We start from the raw sequence: 16791 nt of genomic DNA, 5'->3' as shown, positions 1-16791 counted from the left end.
ATATGAGAGATTTTGTGTTATAAAATATAAACCATGTAATTTATACAATCAAATAAAACTTTTATTATCATTTTGTTACCTTTTTTGTTCGTTAGTAAATTTTAGAATTAAATGAATTTTTTGATAGTTTAGAATATTTTTTCATATTCAGAAGTGGAACAAATTCGAATAACGATTAAAAACTGGTTCAATCTTTGCATTGGAAAGTGGGTCAGAAATAATCATTATTTTCTGGGAATTCGGTCGTCTATCATATTTTATAATAAATTTTAAAAAAAGAATTTTAAATATAATTGTAATTATATATGTTATTTTATTAATTTTTTATTTGCAATTTATGATATAATTATTTATTAGAAAATGTGTTTGTTATTAGAAATTTAATATATAATAATTTGTAGAAAAAAGAAGAATTCTTATGAAGATGTTATTCATTTATCATTTTAGTTATTAAATTTTTCTATTTTTTTTTAATTAAGTCTTTTTTCTAACAATATTGATATATAATTTCAAAAAAATAATTATTACAAAAATTTTTTTCTTATATTTGAGATTTTTAGGTCAAATGAATTTTTTGTTAAAAAAAAGAAATTATATACTATAAAGAAATTAATATATATATATATATATATATGTATACATATTATATACATATATATATTATATACATATTATATATATATATAAATTATATATTTTCATTATAATATTTTAACGATAAAAAAAATTCTTTATTTATTATGATGAAACAAAAATCTTCTTTAAGAAAAAAATATTTTCTTTCTTACATAATCTTTTGTAGTGCTAAAATCAATAAAGAATTTTAATCTTCTTCTATATATAATTACATAACATATACATTATATACATTATATACATAGATAAAATTTATTTAAAAAAAATTTCATTATTTATTTTTAATTTATTATTTTTATGATTAAATCACAATGATCAATAATATTATTTTACAGAACAGCCCGTATAATATGTTAACATTATGTTGTGTAATATTGATCGATTAGACAACGCGTAATATGTCTCTTGATCGTTAGATAAATATTTATGCGTCAATAATGTGTTCAAAGTGGAGAAAAAATATTTTTCATTATAATAAAATTTGAATGAAAAAATGTTATATAAAAATTTTTCTTAATTTTAGTAGTTTATATATATTTTTTATTAAATTCAGAACCTCGAAATTCATGATTAAGCTTTAGCATCACTCCCTATCCCTGTTGATTTGGACTACGCTCTTGTCGCTCCTTAATATTTTACGTTACAAGAATATATTCATTCTCTAAGGATTCTAAATCAATTTCAAAATTAAGTTATGATGGGATCATAAGATTTTCAGTTTGCTTTAATGGAGTTTCCTTTTGTATAGGACTAGAATATTAAAGATAGATAAGTTGTCTTAAATTGTATTATTAATTAATATAACTTTATTTATAATAGCTAAAAGAAAGAAAAAAAATCTTTGTGTTTATGTTTATGTTATTTTATTAATTTATTATTGGAATTTATTATTATATATTGCAAATAAATATTTAATTAGAATATATATCAATTTACTTAGCATGGTAAAAAAAGAAAATTTATTATTAAAATTAATAGAATTAGTGTGTTATAAATTCAAAGAATTAATATTTTTTTTTCAAAAGGATTAAATTTATAATGTAGCTCTTTTTATAAAATATATTAAGTGATATATTCTGCGATACCATTAATGTACGCGTGCGCATTATAGACTGAGAAGGATATAGAAAATACGCGGTTAAAATCGGCACGAATCAGTCGGCGCTCGGCAATACTCGAGCGATCATTGCTTGTGTATAGTACGTTCTTAATTCTTTTATAAATTAATATTGTTCTTGATAATTTATATCAATCAATACAATAGATAATTTATATATAACAAAAGATTTTTTCATTATCATTAATGTATATCCTTTTTCAGAAATTAAATAAGTAATATTTTTATTATTACTATTATTATTCTAATTGTTATAATATAAATTACATATTGCTATTAATATTTACAAAACGAATTTCAATATTATTTTCGTTTTTAATATCACATCATAATCAAAATAATTTTCACAGAAATTTAATATTAAAATAAAAAAATGACAATTTCTTTATTTGTATCAAATATATTATATATATTATTTAATTTTCAATCCTATATATATTTTGAATATTCACACGAGCTATATTGAAAATTAAACAGATTATTTTATGTAATTCTTTAAATTATAGTTTTCATCAAATTTAATCAAGATAGAATTGATTATTATTTAATTAAGATACAATTGATTATACATTTAATCAACCTAATTGTAAGAGCTCTTTCGAATCTTTCAAGCGTGGTTACGTCCCTGTTCTTCTTCCACCTCCACATTTCTGAACTTCCAGCTAAACTTGTCAGAGTTATTGATCCAACTGGTAATGGAATATGTCTATGCAATGAGGCCATCTATTCCCGAGAATTGTAAATAGTTCCTTGGGCCAAGTGTTCAGGATAGTCATTCAGAAAGTGTTAACATTGTATTATGCAGTCGGTGACATTGCTTATGTAGATCTTAATCATGTTAAACTTACTCAACATTTTTTTTAAATTTCGTATATCTGATGTTGACTTCTAGATATTTTATGCAATTTTTATTTTTACAAAATTTTTACACAATATAGATTTTTAGATAATCTTTTTTTTTTTGTTTTTAGTTCGGAAAATTTTAGAAGATAAATATATTCAGAGATAATTTCAAGAGTAAAAAAAAAATTTTCTGCGTCCTTTTTAAAGTATCAAATAAAAAAAGTATAATTGACTATAAAATTATAACTTTGATGTAAATATATATTTGACATTATAAACTTTTGCAATTTAAGAAAATATGAAATTACTTTTGAATCTTTTTAGAAAATATATCAAGAATATAGATTTTGAAAATTATAAGTAGAAAATTCTGATATAAAGTGAATTTGGAATTATATATTTTTAAATTTCAAAGATATAAAATATATATATGTATATAAAATATAATTAATAATTTCTTTAATTAAATATTTTTTAGACTTAAAAATTTAGTTTTAAAATATAAGTTATGAAAAACTATATTTAGAAAAATAGTAAAATTTTTTTTAGTAAAATAATAATAAAATTAAAATTTTTTTCCAAATAGGTATAATTATCATTTATGTTAATGATTCTAAATTTTTTTTACAAAAAAAATTTTAATATAATTTCCAAATATATTTAATTAAATTTTTCATATAGATTTATTTTGAACAAAATTTCAATTGATTTATGGAAATTAAAAGGATTGTTCGATTATAGATGTTGCAATAATCAAATTTCAAACAATTAATAGACATTGAAACATTCATATAGATGAATGTTCCTATGAATATATATATGCATGATAAATATATTATATAATATATAATATAATAAACTAATATATGCATAATAGTAAAAATTGCAAAGAATAATTAATTTGCTAACTAGTAACTAAAGGAAGCATAATTTTTTCATTTACTTCGATATAATCATTTATATTTCTATGCAAATATTACATTAAATATAATTACAATTAATTCAACGATCTTTTTTTTTATTAATTTTGATAAAATTTTAATTTATTTCATATATTTTATATGTATAATCAACATATAATATTTATAAATGTCATAATTATAATAAACAATAAATTATCATAAATAGTAAATAGAATAATAAAGAAAGTATAAGCACATTTTGAATAATGAAAAAAAAAGAGGATTATTAGAAAAAAAAGAAATTAATTTGATTTATTAAATTAACAAAAAACATCAAGAAAAGAAGAAAATTAAAAAAAGTTATTACATATTTCATTAAAAATTTATTCAAATCATAAAAAATATATTCAAAATGTATTCAAATCATAAAAAACTGATTTGAAAGCACATTACTTTGTGAAAACAGAATATTTATATTTATAAAAATTATAGAATTTGAATTACTTAAAAAATATAAAATTATACATATCATCATATATATTTTCAAAAATTTTTAAATTTATTTAAAAAATGTTTAGAATTTCTAATGTAAATTTTTTTGTGAAAGAAAGAAGAAATAAAAAAAGAATAAAAAGAACAAAGGAAAATAAAGATAAATATATTTATTATTGCTATAAAAAAATATAATATATTATAAAAGAATATGAATTTTTCCTTTTTGATTTATTATTATGTTTTCTTTTAAAGTTCTTTAAAACAATTTAGTAATTTTTGATTGAAATTGTCGAGAAAAAAGTTTTTCAATTGTTTGATCAAATTAGAAGAATAAACTTTCAAATAACTCTTGATTTTTCTTAATTCTCTTGACTCTCTTTTTTCAATTTCTCAAAACTTACGTTTCTTTTTTTTTTATTCATATATATATGTTGAATAATTTTTATAGTTAATTATCTAATGAAATTCGGCGGAAATAGTATGATCAATTTTTTTAGGTATTTTTAATATAATTTTTTTAAGATATTGATATAATATAAAAAATTAATAAAATTTTAAAAAATATAAAAAATATATTTATTAAAATATTTTTGTTAATGAAAAGATACATTAATAAAAAGAATGAGAAAATAATGAATGAAATTTTGTATTTTACATTTTATTATATTTTATAAATTAATTATAAGATTTTTCGAATATTATATCTATTTTCAATATATATTTTTTTAAAAATAATTTAAAAAAATTAAAAAAGAATTTTTTTACATAAAAATTGTTTACTTTTTTCTGTTTTCCTTCTAAAAAAATATTGTATATTGTAAATTATATTTTTTACTTTTAAGTTATATAATTAATAATATTTTACTTTTAAATTATATATTTTTTACTTTTAAAATTTTTGAATAAAATATATTATGTTTTTTAATTTTTTTTTAAATTGTTTTTAAGATTGTTATTTAAAATAAATTAATTCGGAATTTAAACAATTTTTTTCCTTATTCTATGTCAAGGTAATATTTAGAATGCAAGTATTACTCTTGAATTGAATAATTCATCCCCATCAGGATTACATGATAGTTGCATTGGGAAAACAAACTTTTCAGTGTTGTTTAAACATTTAAAAGTTTTCACAGTTTTATGATAAAAGTGGCTATTTATTTTTTCAGATAAACGATTATTCGATATAATGTATTATTGCTTAAATTTATTATTAATAATGTTGTAAACACGAGCATGAATTAACATGATTAATTTCATTTCTCTATAGTCATCTAAATGAAACAAATATTTCTATCATTGTTTATTCTTTATACAATTAAATACAATTAAATTAAATTAAAATATTATATTGATTATTATATTGAAAATAAGGAATAAAATTTATCCTTCTTTTCCTTATATTGTTAATTTAATTTATTATTATATTTATCATATTTATATTGGAATATATAAAATTTTTAATTTTTAATATTCTTATTTAATAATATCTTTTTTATCTTTTTTTAATATTATCTTCATAATTATTATTTTTTTTATTATTATTAATCTTATTTATTTATATATTTAAATTATCAAATTATAAAATTAATCAAAATTCTTTCATGACTCACCCTTTCTATTAAAAAATTATTTTCAATTCTTTCAATTATATAATAATAATTTTATAGAAAAATATTGTCTTTTTTTTCTTCATCAAAATACAGTGAAATTAAAATTCTTTCATTATTCTTTATTTCTTAAAATAACTATTTTTAAGGTAATTGCTTCAATTATACAATAAAAAAATATCGTCAATATAATAAAGCATTATAAAACTTTAATATAAATTTTTTCGTTTTATTTATCAACATACTTTTTATTCTTCTACTTCTTTAGATTATTTCTAATTTTTTTAATTATACAACCAAAAGTTGTTTGCAAATAAAAGAAAAATCTAATTCATATCATTTTTTCATTTAACTTATCATATATATATATATAAATTAATAATATTAATTTATATATTATTACAGATTTTTATTATAGATTAATTTCAATTATTTTTTATTGATTTTTATTTATTTATTTTTATTGATATAAACCAAAGAAAAAATTTTTTTTATTCTATTTATTAACATACAATTAAAATTAAACTAAAATTTCTTATGAGATTTTTAATTATATATTTTCAATTATATATTTAAAAATATTCCACAAATCCAAAAAAAATCTAATTTAGATGTCTTTTCATTCTATTAATGTACAATTAAAATTTTTTCATCATTTTTGTTCTTTAAGAGATTTTCATCTTTTCTAATTATATAATCAAAAATTTCCTAGAAATCAAATCTAAAAATATAAACCTAAAATATATATAGATTTTCTTATTCCACTCATTAACATACAATCTAATCTAAAAATTAAAATTCTTCCACAGTTTTTTATTTCTCAAAAAATTATTTTTAATCTGCTGCAATTACATAAACAAAAATTTTTCTCATAAAACCAAGAAAATCTCCATTAAACCAAGAAAATCTCACATCTCTTCCTTCACCTCCTCTTTCTCTAATTCCTCTTCTAACTTTCTCCAAATTCCACTTCCATGTAAAACTTTTTTCAATAAAATCACTCTTGAAGAAGAAAAAAGCCTTTCGAAACGCACAGACTCTTTTTTACTTAGAAACACTTCTCTCCTTTATGCCTTTAACGCCCTATCGATCGAAAAATTTTTAAAGGGCAATTAAAAAGATGGAAAAACGTCGGTCCCGGGCAGATATTAGGGGAACTCCCTTTTCCAAGTGTCGCCCCTGACCGTACGCCTGCCTAGTAGCTGCGCCGCGAACGATCGCCAGTGTGGTATCGCCATTTAGGCGATACGGAGTGTGGTCTCGTGAACGTGTGGATGAAAACGGCGATTTTTCATTTGAATCCCCGTTATCAACGATACGTAAGTCTCTTTGCATAGTGAATTATGAAATTTGATGTCTTGCGATCTCTTATATACAATGAACTTTTTTCTTCATATTTTGAATGTAGATTTATACATAAGTTTTCAAATGTGTGATATACCAATGATTGAATATTGGAAATAAATATGGTCGGTGTAATGTCGTCGAAATTTAACGATATTGATGACGCTGTTAAATTTGACAGATTTGATTCGTAAGTGAATAATAATATAACGATGTTTTTTGAAATTTTTTTGCGGATGACAATGGTAAGGTTGGATTTTTTTTTGATTAATTTATATTTATTGTATATTTCTTTCTATTATATATATTGTATTGTTAATAATATAAAGTTCGTAAATTGCAAAATCGTAGAATTTTACTGATTTATGTTTCTAACAGTAAGATAGAATAATTTATAAGTTGCTAAATTATTGAAAAGAATATCGACAGAATATCCATTATAAAATGATATTACATTATATATAATTTGGAAGATTTTTATTTCTAATAATTGAATGTCTAATGCGTTATTAGAAATAATAAATTTACAAATTACACAATTAAATTGCAAAAATGATAGATCAGTAATTGTCATGCAATTTATATCTTTAATAATGGAATGACAAGAATCATTATATGTGATCCAAATATTGAAAATATAAGATCTAGTGCAGATGTTGCATTGAAATTTTACGACACTATGCGATTTGATAACTTCAAGGATCACTCTTAAACACTAAATATTCGCAAAGGTAGAATTCTTTATTCAGATCAAAAATTATTTATATTTATTATTTATATTTATATTTTTATTATTGAAAATTTAAATGAATATTTTATGTTCAGAATCTTCTTCAAGTTTGAATAATATTGAATAATATATACAAATATATAAATGATTGAATAATATAAAATAATATAAAACTATTTAATACATTTAATTCTTCTGTAATTTTTTCAAAGATGTCTCTTCGAATCATCATATAGTACAATATTATTACAATATTAATTCATTATTGTGTAATTTCATTTTAATTTAAGAACTTCTATTACCTTGATAAATAATACAAACTTGTTGGTAATAGCTCTAATCCATTATTTTATTATACAATTAAATTTGTAACACTAATTACAATTTTAAAATTCGATAAAAATTATTTGTAATAAACTTCAATTTTAATTTTAATTTTATTAAAGTTTTCTATTTATTATGTAAGGCTTCTTCTTATGTGCTAAAATAATTATAAGGCAACAAAGTAAAGATTTCTTAAAATATGAATACTATATAAATATTAATAGAAATAAAATTTAATTCATCAAAATTATATCACATAGAAGTTATTATTATTATTATTTATTTGATCTGAGGTTTTAAATTTAATATTTTATTACAGTTTTATATTTTTAATAATACAATACAGAGGATCGTGTAACTCTACTATTAGAAATATATATAAATTAATTATATGTATTTCAATAAAATTTCACAATTTTAATATTTAGATCATATATTCATTTAAAATTGCATCTTGAAAAATACATAAAGTCAAAATAATACAAAATCGTAACAAGATTGCTTGTTTAAATACTTTATGTATTCTTCGATATCTAATAAACATTTTGAAAAATTTTTTTAAATTGTGTTTTAATTGTATTAAAATATTTTAAAATAATTGAAATTCAATTGAATAATATTTTGAAAACGTTCAATTCAAATCGAGAAAGATCTGCTATCTGTTTTGTAAATTTTTCAAAATTAATAATCTCTAAGATTAATTTTGAGACTTTGGATTCATTGGTACAGTTGATTGATTGAAGTTTGATTAGTGAATTGAATGAGGTTTCTTTAAGATTGAAAATGTAATAAATTATAGAAACATGATTCATTTGATCATAACAATATATTAAATGATATATTGAATATTCTTAAAAAAGTGAGAAATAAAATAAAGATTGTAATCTTAGATAGCTAAAAATAAAGTAAAAATTAATAACTTTTAAATATTAATAAAATATTAATAATTATAACTATAGATTTTAATTAATATATTATTCGAATATAATTAATTGATTTATTTTCTACGATCAAATTATCTTAAATTTCTTCAATTATATTTTCATTAATATTATTTTTAAATGAAATTAAAGATTAAAAGTTTTATTAAAAATTCGACCATTTCGCAACAAATTAATAATTTTGATTTCGATTTTTATTAAAAATTTTTGGCTATACGAGAAAATTATTACATGATATCTCATTTTGCATTTATCTCGTACGAAATAACAAAACCGGAAACGGGATAATCTGCGGCGGAAAATACCGTTTATATTATTTTTTTCTATACGAATGCGAAAAAAGTGTGTGATCTTGTAAATTACAAAATGAAATGAAAAAATATAGATTAAAGAAAAGAGATTGATTGTGAAAATATTTTTGGTTCTACCAGCGTATTATCTTGCGCAAACGCGCAGGACCTTTTAAGGAACATATCGATTATAAATTGTCCTTTTTTAGGAAAAATTTCTATTTTTAACTTGAATATTGTGAAATGCGAAATATTTTGAATTATTGAAAATTATACAATTAAAAATTCAGAATTGTGATATTCCAATATTCAAAATTAATGAAAGAAAATAAAATGAAGATAGATTGTTTATTATTTTCTTATCGATAAGTTTATCATAGTTTATTTTTCATTATATTTTTATTTGCATCTCGAAGATTATTAAAAAAATATTATAAATGAAGAAAATATTTATTAACAAATTTTTAATATATCTCTAATTGTTATATAAAATTTATATGATATATTATATATATTAATATAATATATCATATAAATAAAAAGATATAATCAAATATTTTTTATTTATTACAAATGTTATAAATTTATCATATATAGTTTATTTATTTAATTATAGATATAAATTACATTTTATTTTTTCATTTTTACAAGAATGATTTGATTTGAAAATATAAAATTTCGTTTCAAAAGAAGAGTATTTAGAAAGAATGATAAAAAAAAATAGTTTTGATAATATTTTTTGCTAAATCATTGGATTAAATTCAAAAATGTCGTTTATTTTGAATCGTTTTGAGAAAATCTTTAACTAAATATTGTTTCAAAAAAGCTAAGTTCAGCTTAAACCTTGCGCACGTTGCTCGACCGTTTTTGTGATTCTTGTTAACTCGATATGGGTCACGAGGCTCAAGAAATCAATGAGCCTCGTGCTCCAAATATTATTTCTCGTACTATTAGACCGTACTGTCAATTAAGTTTCCATGATCTAATTCATTCTTTGTATCTATCTTTTATATCGATATCGAATAGTATATTTAATTTTATATTGAATTAAAAAAATAATATAGCCTATATCTGTGCATATAATATCATTACATAATTCTCAAAATGAATTCTCAAAATATATAATTTTATACAAATTATTGAGATTTCTGAAATTTTTATTTCAATACAGAAAAGAACTTTTTCAAAGAAAATTTCTTAAAATAAAAATATTGGTAAATACACAAGAAATAAGAATTTGTTAAATGCAACTTTTCACAAGTAAAAATTTCTTAAATATAATAATAATCTAAATATTCTAAATAATCTAAAAATATGAATAGAAATTTTCTAAATACAAATTTAGAAAAATTTCTTAAAACGAAAAATTATGAAATATTTTAATAAATTCAAATTGGAGGAATCGATTAGAAGGTAAAAGGAGACACGATGTCAAGGCAAGTCTTATCCTGTGCAGAAGGACAAAGAGTAAATTAAATAGGTTTCAATTTTCTGAAGAAAACTCAATTTAATAATTGACTCTCTTGTTTCCAGATGTGAAAGATTAAGTGAAGAATGATACAGTCATGAACCGATCAGGAGGCGATCCTGATAGAAGGCCGATGGCTCAGATAACTCATGCACATTGCATAAAACGGTGACAGAGCTGTAAATTACAGCGATGGATATACAGAAAAAGCACCTGTGCCCCCGCTTGGTGGATTATCTCGCCATTGTGGGGGCCAGACTGCCCTCAGTCTCTCGTCAGCCTGTGCAGGTATATACTTATCTTTAAACCATTAATTTGTAATTTTGTCCAATTCTACAGTTGGACATTTAGACATTTATTTTATTTAAATTGGAATAAATTTCATAGAATATTTTTTAATAAATTATAATATTAGATTGGAAGACTTATATAGATTTTTTATTCAATAAAATAAACAATTTCAAATAGCTTGTACAATATATTTAAATGATATTTTATATTATTTTATATTTATATAAATTAAATAGTTTTAAGAGTTGGACTAAAGACAAAACAATTTATTTTCAATTTTCTATATTGTATGAATTTGAAAAAAGATATAAATGTAATTTATTTTTGAGAAAAACATTTGTTACACTTTAAATATTTTGAAATAAATGCTGTAAGAAAATATCATTTAAGAATAAGTGATAAAATTGTTAATATTGAATATAATATATTATAACAATCTATTTTGTTTTTGTTAACTCGCAAACTTGACTTTCTTTTTTAATATTCCTTACCAATTTTACTTTATTTGTTATTATTTTTATATATTTCATGTATTAATCAGAATGATATAATGATTGATTGTAATGACTTAAGATTATAAAATATTATACTAATTACATAATATTATATAAATATAGTAATATATAATAATAATAATAATAATAATAATATCTATACTTTTGCAGGAAAATATTATTTTTAAAAATTAATATAATTGAAATCCAATTGATTAGATTATTATTTTGTAAAGTTATATATATAGCTTTATATTATAGAAATATTTTTTTCATAAATTAATACAGAATTGAGATTTATGGATAGTATTTTATTAGCATTAATTCTAGAGTTTATGAATGTACATATGATTACAGGTTCCAGAATTATTGCGAAGATATCCGGTGGAAGATCACAAAGATTTTCCATTGCCGTTGGATATGGTTTATTTCTGCCAACCTGAAGGTTGCACTAGCGTGGGCCCGAAACGCACAGCTTTACGAGAGGCTACTTCCTTTACCTTTACACTCACGGATAAAGATTCCGGTATTTTTTTTTTATTATTCTATAATTACATTCTATAATTATACATTAATGTACAACAATAATTCTTATCACAATTCTTTTATCACAAACTTTTTTTTGTTATAATTTTTCGTTATTAAAGATCTCCAAAATATAATTTGAAATTTATAAAAAAATTAAAATATTGATTTTACTCAACAATCTTTAAACTTTGAAAGAAGAGATTTATAATAAATAAGTAAAATAATTAATATTATATAATTTTTTAAATCATTTATTTGTATATATGAGAACTTCATGGTTTTATTGATTTAGATTAAGAATCAGTGATCTGGAGAAAATAAAATAATTTATAGAACATTTGTGTAAATATTTTAATTCATTTCCTATTTATCATAGGAATACAAATTATTAAAATTAAAATTATACATATTTCTTTTGTTTTTTAAATATTGATGTTTATAATGTATAAAATATTTTTGCATAAAATATAATTTTATGTTATTTTAGGGAAAACTCGCTATGGGATCTGTGTAAATTTTTATCGACCAATAGAAAGGGCAGGAGTTGCAGTTGGAAGTGGGGTCTCAATGAAAAGGGACAAATACAATACGACATTTCGAAGGGAAAGTTGGAGGAAAAGCATGGAAAAGAGCACAGATTCTGCCTTTTCTAGGTGAAATATAACACATTATTTTATTACAATCTTACTTTATGTAACGCTATTTTGTTACTTTTTATCCTCCAAATATTTTATTCTTTAAAAATAGTTGAAAAAAATGAAAGGTTTAAATTTGTATTTTAAATTACCAATATTTTTTTTTTTTATGATTATATTAATATCAAAAATAATTAAATATTTATTTAATATTTAAATAAGAATAAATACTTAAATAAGAAAATCCTTCAAAATTAATGCCAGAATTTTATTAATATTTAAATTATTAATAAAACAACAAATATATATAAAACACGAAACAAGTTTGGAAATTTATCGAATTTATATTCTTTCACTATTCATGTCGAATAATGAATTTGTATATCTGAATATGAATATTTTATAACCAGTTAAAGAAAACACTTTGTGTAATTATAAGACTGTATCTCTAGCTGTTCTTTATAGCGACTATAGGAGCAGTGCAATTGGTCCTAGTGACTCTGAAAAAGATTGTCCGAGTAGTAGAAGGGACTCTGACACTTCGCATATTCCAAGTGCACCGAGATTAGGTATCACTGCACCAAGTGGAGACAGTGAAAGTGGAGGAAGTCATTCTCCATCTCCACGTGCTTCACGTAGACGACAGGTAAATCTCATTATTGTAAAATAAATATTTTTTTCTTTAATATTAAATTTCTTTGATTAATTAATTTATTAATTTTAATATTGCTGATTGATTAATAAATTATAATTAAATTATGAATATGATTAATTTAATCAACTTTAGAATTGTTTTGAAAATAATTATAGAATTTTTATTTAATAAGTATTTAATTAAATTAATTTTGAATAATTTTGAAATTTAATTAAAATTATAGTATTTAGTTGTATCTATGTTAATTTTTAAAAATTTTTATACTAATTAATTTAATAATTATAATATAGCTGTTCCTAGAAACAATTACAATAGAAATAATTTTTCTAAAAAATTAAAAATATTTTTTTTTATGTTATTCAAGAAAATTTATAATTTCTACAAATGTTCAAATAATGCAATAAAGTTACATACGATCATTATGTTGTCAATATCCAATTGATAGAAACGAAACATCTGAATAGAAGAACGAATTAATTTTGATTTCTCCGGAAATACAAGCTATTTCAAGCTTATTGTACCATTCATTCGAGGTATATTAAGTTCAGCAAATGAACTTAATAAATCGATCAATATGAAATGAATACGAGATAATTTACAATTATTCATGTATATGCTTTCAGAGAATACGAAATCACTCGCTCACGTCGTTATGTATCATCTCTCATCATCCGTTTTTTTCGATGTTCCGAGAATGCCTTTTCATATTGAAGAAGATTATCGACGCGTGCAATGAGAGTTCCTCGCCGCAGAAAGTTGGTGCTTCTAGACAAACTAACAGGTAAAAACTAAAATAATAATTAATCCATATTTAATTAACAAAAATTTGAATCTATTTTTTTCCCGATTAAGTTTCACTCGATTAATTTTTCCTTTATGAATATTCAAATCTTCATTTTGCAATTCGTATAAATTATTCATTTCTTTTCTTTTTTTCTTTCAATACGATTACTCTTGGATGATACATACTTTCATAATTAAATATTTAATAGTGATATTTTTTAATAGTGATAGTCAGGAAATAAACCTTTTACATGTAAAAGTAATGAATTTTTTTACTGTTTTAATTTTTAATTATTTTAATATTATTTTTTTATTTGAATTTTTATAAACATTTTGTAATTGCATTATTAAAGAAGAAAAATTATGTTTATTATGATTAATAGAGATACAGTGTGGAGCGTTTTAACGGGTCAAACACTGGAGGGAACACCATCCATAGTGTTGCACGATGTCCGTGAGATCGAGACATGGATATTGCGATTGTTAAGCAGTCCTGTTCCAGTTCCAACAAAGACACGCGTCGAGATCGAGATTGTGTCGCAAAGTATGCAGCCACCACTCTGTTTTGCACTCCCAGATCACACTAGATTTTCTCTTGTTGATTTCCCTCTGCATCTACCTCTGGAACTTCTTGGCGTTGACATATGCTTGAAAGTCCTCACGTTGATTCTCTTGGAGCACAAGGTAATTCCCTATTTTTTTACGATTTAAATTATGAAATTCCCTCTGAAAATTAATTTTTTAATTCACGATTTTATCTCATTAATCTCATTCTTTTATTTTTTTTCAGTTTATCTCGTTCTTCACATTTTTGAACAAAAATTATGCCAATATCGTTTAATTTTATTATTATTATTATAAATTTAGATTTGCTTAGTTTCTTTTAATTCACTTATTTTGCATTTTTATAAACAAATTTTGATAATCGTGTAAGAATCGTCATTAAATTAATATTATTATGAGAGATGATTTTGATAAAATATTAAAAAATTATCAAAATTGGAGTATATTTTTTTGTAAATATCTTTAATTTTTTGGTAGCATATGTTTTATATATTATTAACAATTACTATCATTAATTTTTCTATCATTATTTTTTTTATTATTTTTTGTTCTATTAAAATTAAGAGAACAAGAAAGTTGAAAGAAATATGATTAATAAATTACGATGAATAAATTATATTTGTTTTCAGATCGTGTTACAATCCCGCGACTACAATGCCTTGTCGATGTCCGTAATGGCGTTCGTTACGATGATTTATCCTTTGGAATATATGTTCCCTGCAATACCATTGTTACCCACGTGCATGAGCTGCGCGGAACAGTTGTTGCTTGCACCTACACCATTTGTTATCGGAATACCCGCTACTTTTTTATTGTACAAAACGAACTTTAAAATGCCCGATGACATTTGGCTAGTGGATCTAGACAGCAATAAAATAAACCCACCTACTGGTCTGGGTGATCAATTGCCTCCATTGCCCGAACCAGAAGGCACCGAATTAAAGAACCACTTGAAACAGGTAAATAAAAAGCCATGATAAAACTTAACATGATAAAAATTAACCCTTTTATTGCCTGACAAGGAACAAATTAAGAAGAAATTTAAAGAAAACATTGTGAGATTGTACTAATAAAAGTTTTGAAATCAGAATTGTTTTAAAAAAATGAGAAATATTTTAATTCCAAAAATTGATGAAGATAATTCAAGATTTTATAAATTTAAAATTATAAAATAGTTGGACATTAAATATATATTATTATTATAGTATTATAGTATTCAAGAAAGATAAAGATAAATATAATAATACTTCATTAAATTTAAATTTTGCAAATTACAATCTTATTGATTCCTAAATTTTCAACTTTGGTAGAAATAATTAACAAATATACAAATAATAATATAACTTTATGTCATTGTAAAAAACAAAGAAATATATACTTCTATAATAGATACTCGATTAATAATGACGTCAATGTTATTTTAATCGTTCCTCATTTAATCGGTTCCGCAGGCAATGCAACTGATGGACCAAACCGGCTCTGGTGTAAATATTTCATTTATCCACTCTTTGCATGTAGCATAAATATATCTATCCCTTGTGTCGTAGTTACAATAGCATGGATTAAATTTTCCTGATAGGACGAGATTCTTTTTTTTTTCTTTTTATTTTTAATTCTGATTAAAGGATATAGTATGGCACGTTTTGTCTCAACTCCAAGGGAGAGACCTGAAGCTTATTATACAAAATAGGAAGCATAGTATATAGATTTAAAAAATAGATGTAGTTGCTTGAGCAATATATATCGTAATAGACAAAGTTCTTAGAGAAGAGATATCTAAAAATTATACTTTATGCTTTTCTTATGGATAATATTTTATTTTCAGGCAATGGCTAGTATGTCAATTCCGCAAACACTATCGCAAGATACTTCTCCCAGGACTTCTCTGCAAGCTCCTAGCAGAAGAGAGAGTCTAACTTCTCATTTGTCTACTTTGAGGTAGTGATTTTATTTGTAGAATTTTTTTATACAAAAATTTTATACAATGATAATATAACTTAAAATTATATTGTTTGGTATAGAAATTTAAATTAACAAAAATTTTTAACTAAAATTGATTTAAAATTTAAAATGATTATATTATATTACAGATCTTTTAAATTACGTTATCTTAAAATTATTTTTTAAAGTTATTTGAAAAAAAC

At 21.5% G+C, this 16791-nt stretch overlaps 1 protein-coding gene across 11 annotated transcripts in view; it reads left to right on the top strand.

Annotated features, from left to right (window-relative positions):
• The first annotated feature begins 6772 nt into the window (after positions 1-6772).
• Positions 6773-16791, top strand: part of LOC409137 (MAP kinase-activating death domain protein) — a 32229-nt gene continuing 22210 nt past the window's right edge. For 6 of the 11 annotated variants that reach the window (XM_026445433.1, XM_016916626.2, XM_026445430.1 and 3 more), the window contains exons 1-9: positions 10890-10985; positions 11840-12008; positions 12498-12663; positions 13111-13291; positions 13924-14081; positions 14467-14767; positions 15277-15606; positions 16099-16131; positions 16473-16585. In XM_026445433.1, the coding sequence (XP_026301218.1) occupies positions 10890-10985; positions 11840-12008; positions 12498-12663; positions 13111-13291; positions 13924-14081; positions 14467-14767; positions 15277-15606; positions 16099-16131; positions 16473-16585 (1547 nt within the window). Of the gene's footprint in view, positions 6920-7008; positions 7135-10762; positions 10986-11839; positions 12009-12497; positions 12664-13110; positions 13292-13923; positions 14082-14466; positions 14768-15276; positions 15607-16098; positions 16132-16472; positions 16586-16791 lie in introns of those variants that run through there. The other 5 variants (XM_026445434.1, XM_026445428.1, XM_026445429.1 and 2 more) reach the window with 4 other exon arrangements.

The sequence above is a fragment of the Apis mellifera genome, linkage group LG15 (genome assembly GCF_003254395.2).
Source record: "Apis mellifera strain DH4 linkage group LG15, Amel_HAv3.1, whole genome shotgun sequence".
Taxonomy (NCBI): Eukaryota; Metazoa; Arthropoda; class Insecta; order Hymenoptera; family Apidae; genus Apis; species Apis mellifera.
This window is presented reverse-complemented; position numbering and strand designations above follow the sequence as displayed.